This window comes from Asparagus officinalis, chromosome 8 (assembly GCF_001876935.1).
Source record: "Asparagus officinalis chromosome 8, Aspof.V1, whole genome shotgun sequence".
Classification (NCBI taxonomy): Eukaryota; Viridiplantae; Streptophyta; class Magnoliopsida; order Asparagales; family Asparagaceae; genus Asparagus; species Asparagus officinalis.
The window spans coordinates 63,484,817-63,488,446 of NC_033801.1; the positions used below are offsets into that span (position 1 = coordinate 63,484,817).

At 37.4% G+C, this 3,630-nt stretch overlaps 1 protein-coding gene across 1 annotated transcript in view; it reads right to left on the bottom strand.

The window, feature by feature from the left end:
* The window catches only part of LOC109821305 (transcription factor bHLH66-like), a 4,033-nt gene continuing 917 nt past the window's right edge, over nt 515-3,630 (bottom strand). The window contains exons 3-6 of the mRNA XM_020387492.1: nt 3,573-3,626; nt 2,845-2,910; nt 1,230-1,295; nt 515-1,115 (exon numbers count right to left, since the gene is read on the bottom strand). Of these exons, the coding sequence (XP_020243081.1) occupies nt 1,005-1,115; nt 1,230-1,295; nt 2,845-2,910; nt 3,573-3,626 (297 nt within the window). The 3' untranslated portion in view covers nt 515-1,004. The remainder of the gene's footprint in view (nt 1,116-1,229; nt 1,296-2,844; nt 2,911-3,572; nt 3,627-3,630) is intronic.

Sequence of the window (3,630 nt, forward strand, 5' to 3'; positions counted from 1 at the left end):
TAAGGTTTGGACACCGACGTGGCATTCCTTTAACGAGTTCTCGCCGTCGTGTACGCAACGCCAGACGGGGGCAGACTGCTACCGTCAACACGACAGGTTGGCGACGACGACGCGGAGCTCAGAGCCGCCGTTGGGTGTTCGGACGAGGGCGGCGAGGAGCTGACGCCGGGGTGGCAGCGTGCGCGTGGATGATGCGGAGCAGGGAGATAGGGCATGAGGGCAGAGGCCTTGCCCTGCGAGGTACTGCATCGCCCACCCCATGTCCTCGCTCCATTAGCTTCCACTTTGGCTGCTCCGTTACCGTTAGCTGTCGTTTGCTGAGGCCGTTCCGCTGCCGTTGCTGTTAGGCCGCGTTCGCGGTTCTGAAAGGGAGCGACAATTCATGCAGTCAGTAGGTGAGGGGTGTTTATTTATTTATTTATTTTTTTGGCAAAATGGTGTTGGGTCGGGGGGGCGGGGGGCGTGCCCGCGTGGCGCACGCGTGATTCTGTCTCAAATCGTTCGGCTATGGTGGGAATGTGTTGAAGTTGCGTGGGCTTTTTTGTTAAATCGGTAATTAGTGGACTAGAGGGAGACGTAATTCCATATTACGTCAGGAGTTATCCCGTATATCATGCATAGCTCAGACACTAGCTAGAGACTTTTTCTACAGCTACAATTACAATTATATTCACGGGCTACGAGTAAATCTCAATATATAATTTTTATTAGGATGGCAACATAAAAAAGCTGTTGCAAATACTAAAAAAAACGAAAAAAAAAACTAGAGCTTCATTTTTCACTAGTCTGTGTGTTGGAACATTACATTTCTAAACGTACTTTCTTGTTCTGACCATTATTAACCAAACACATCATTAACAACTACTGATCGAGAAAAAATCTTAGAAATTAGCCTAACACACACCTGGACATTAGCTTTAGACTTGGCTTTTCTATCACTTAATTAGGTTGTTAAATCTAATTAACTCAAGATTATGCTTTATTAGTTAATTAATAATTAATAATTAATAAAGAGAGGGAGAGAAGGGGAAGGGGGAAGAGGGAACCTCTGAGGAGATATCGGCAACCAGAGGGGCGACAGCGGCAGCTCCGCCTAATCTGCTCATGCTAAGAACCTGAGTAATCACATGGGTTAATTAATTAATTAATTAAAGTAATAAATGGAAGTTAAAAAAGATTCGGTTAGTGCAAATTATTAGAAAGAGAAAGGACTAGTTTTATTAAATTGCCTTGACTTGGAGCTGCAGGAACTTTACATAGTCGATGATCTCATCCAGCATCGAGGCCTTGTCAGTCTGCCATTATTCCATCAATAATTAACAAATCTTTGCAGAAATGTAATCAGATAAAGATAATTAAAAAAAAAATTAAACAAAACAAGAGGGCGAGATTTGCCGTGTAGTGGGCCGGCAGAATCTCGAGAACCCAAACAGAAGAGAGGGCGTGAAGTTTTGTGCTTTGCATGTCGCGCTTTGTGGCCAACACGATAAGATGACCCAAGTCTGGGGTGTCTTTATAGAGATCCGCAAGAACATTATTACAAGATACTTAGGTCCTTTCTAACCAAGTATATACTAAAATATATTTGTATAACATGTGAAAATATTTTAGAAATTAAAGCTAAATAGCATACAGTCCTTTTTTCACATAAATAATTAAAGGGTAAATGACACTAACTTTATACATTTTTCAGTTAAGGCCCAATAACTTTCAAAATCACACTAAACAACGAGAACTTTCAGCGAATCACACTAAACCCCCAATAACTTTCAAAATCACACAAACTCCCAATAAGTTTTTACATTTTTCATATAAACCCCATAAAATAAAATAAATAAACAAATAAATGCATTTCAAAGGATAATCTCAACAAAATAAAAAATTAGAAAACAATTAAGATTTCAGACCCAACCTGAGGACGAACAAGAGAAGAACAAATAACAAAAAGCAAGAGATTACTCTTTTTGAGGTTGAAAATATAAATGTTTTTTTTTTTTTTTGCTTCTCAAATTTAAGGTTGAAAATAAGCCACGTGAGATGCATGTGCTACCTCAGATGTAACAATGACAGCTTTGGAGGTTTTCTATAACAGTTATCAGGGGTTTAGTGCGATTTCAAAATTTATTAGGGCGTCTTTAACTGCAAAACACGAAAAGTACTTAGGGTTTAGTGTGATTTTAAAGTTACTAGGTTTTTACTGAAAAATGTTGAAAGTTAATGGGGTTCCGCGTAATTACCCATAATTAAACCATAAAAAAATTAGTAAACTCATCACGGTGCCTTGGACTGTTGGAACGTGAGTTTGATTCCGACGGGTTATCCAAAAAAAAAAAAGGAAAAAAAAACCAACACTCCCGTTTTGAGAGGTTAATTCACTTTAATTGCAACTAAGAAATTTAGTTCACTTTAATTCGTTGCACGCTTTGATCAAGTTGTTATCAAATTTGACGAATTAAGACGAGTCTAATTAACTCTATGTGCATATTTTCGGTATTTGACGAATTAAGAGTTTAATCCTTTTCAGGTTCTCTCAGTTAACTTGCACACTACAGCTTGCTTTTAAACGGTTGAATTATTTTCTTTGGGGAAAGAATATCTTAGATAGACTTCTAAAAAAGCTGGCTAAAGTTGGATGTCCTCTCCTGAAAATTTTATCACAAAGCACCTAGAGGGCCCTACAACAGGGACAAGAGAAGAAGGCGCATGCTTTTTAATAATTTATTACTTTCTCCCATCTCCAGTTTTAATTGAATTACACAAGAAACCTCCAACCTTTATACTCTTTTCATTATTTCAAGAAAATAAATAAATTAATCAGAAGAGAACAAAGGGAGTTGTTACTACCTTGTTGGCGTTGGGTACCAGTTCTTGCAGAGCTTTCATTCTCTCTGCGATTCTCTCCCTCCGCAGCTGCAACAAAACAGAACAACCACAACAAACAAAATACAATTAAGTACCCCCAAAAAAAAAACCCCAAACTAAACTGATTCCCCATTAAAATTCAATGCCAGGAATGACAACTATTCTGAACATAAAACAATAATACTAGGTATTTATTATTAAAAATTTTTGTGCTTCTGGTATTATTGTGTTTATTATATAAGATTATAATTCCCAATCATCACTCTAATAATAGTATCAGAACTGCTCTAGATTAAACCTTATTTATCATAAAATTTTAAAATTGATCTTAAAAAATAGATATCATCGTGTCTAGATTACGCTCATAAAACGACATCCCACTGATAGGACATGCTCACTGAAATGACATATTAAAATATAAAAGACTTTGTCTGCAATTTACCGAAGAAAGCAAACTAATATAACAAAGTTGAGAGAGAGAGAGAGAGAGAGAGAAATAACGTTGAAAACATAGCGACTAAAATTACTTGCAATTAATTAACTAAAAATAAAACATATAGATCGAGATCACGCATGCAGGAGCACTTCGCTCCCACTTAGCATTTATTGAACTAGCCTAGGTTTCAACCGTATTTAATGAGCTCCAAAAACAATTCATTCTTATTAAAAAAAAATTCCGGTATTTTTTTTTTTTTTCATTTTTTTCTTACTCGTTCGGCGATACTATGCGGATCCGTGGCCTGACCTCTCCTCGCCCTCACCCTCTGC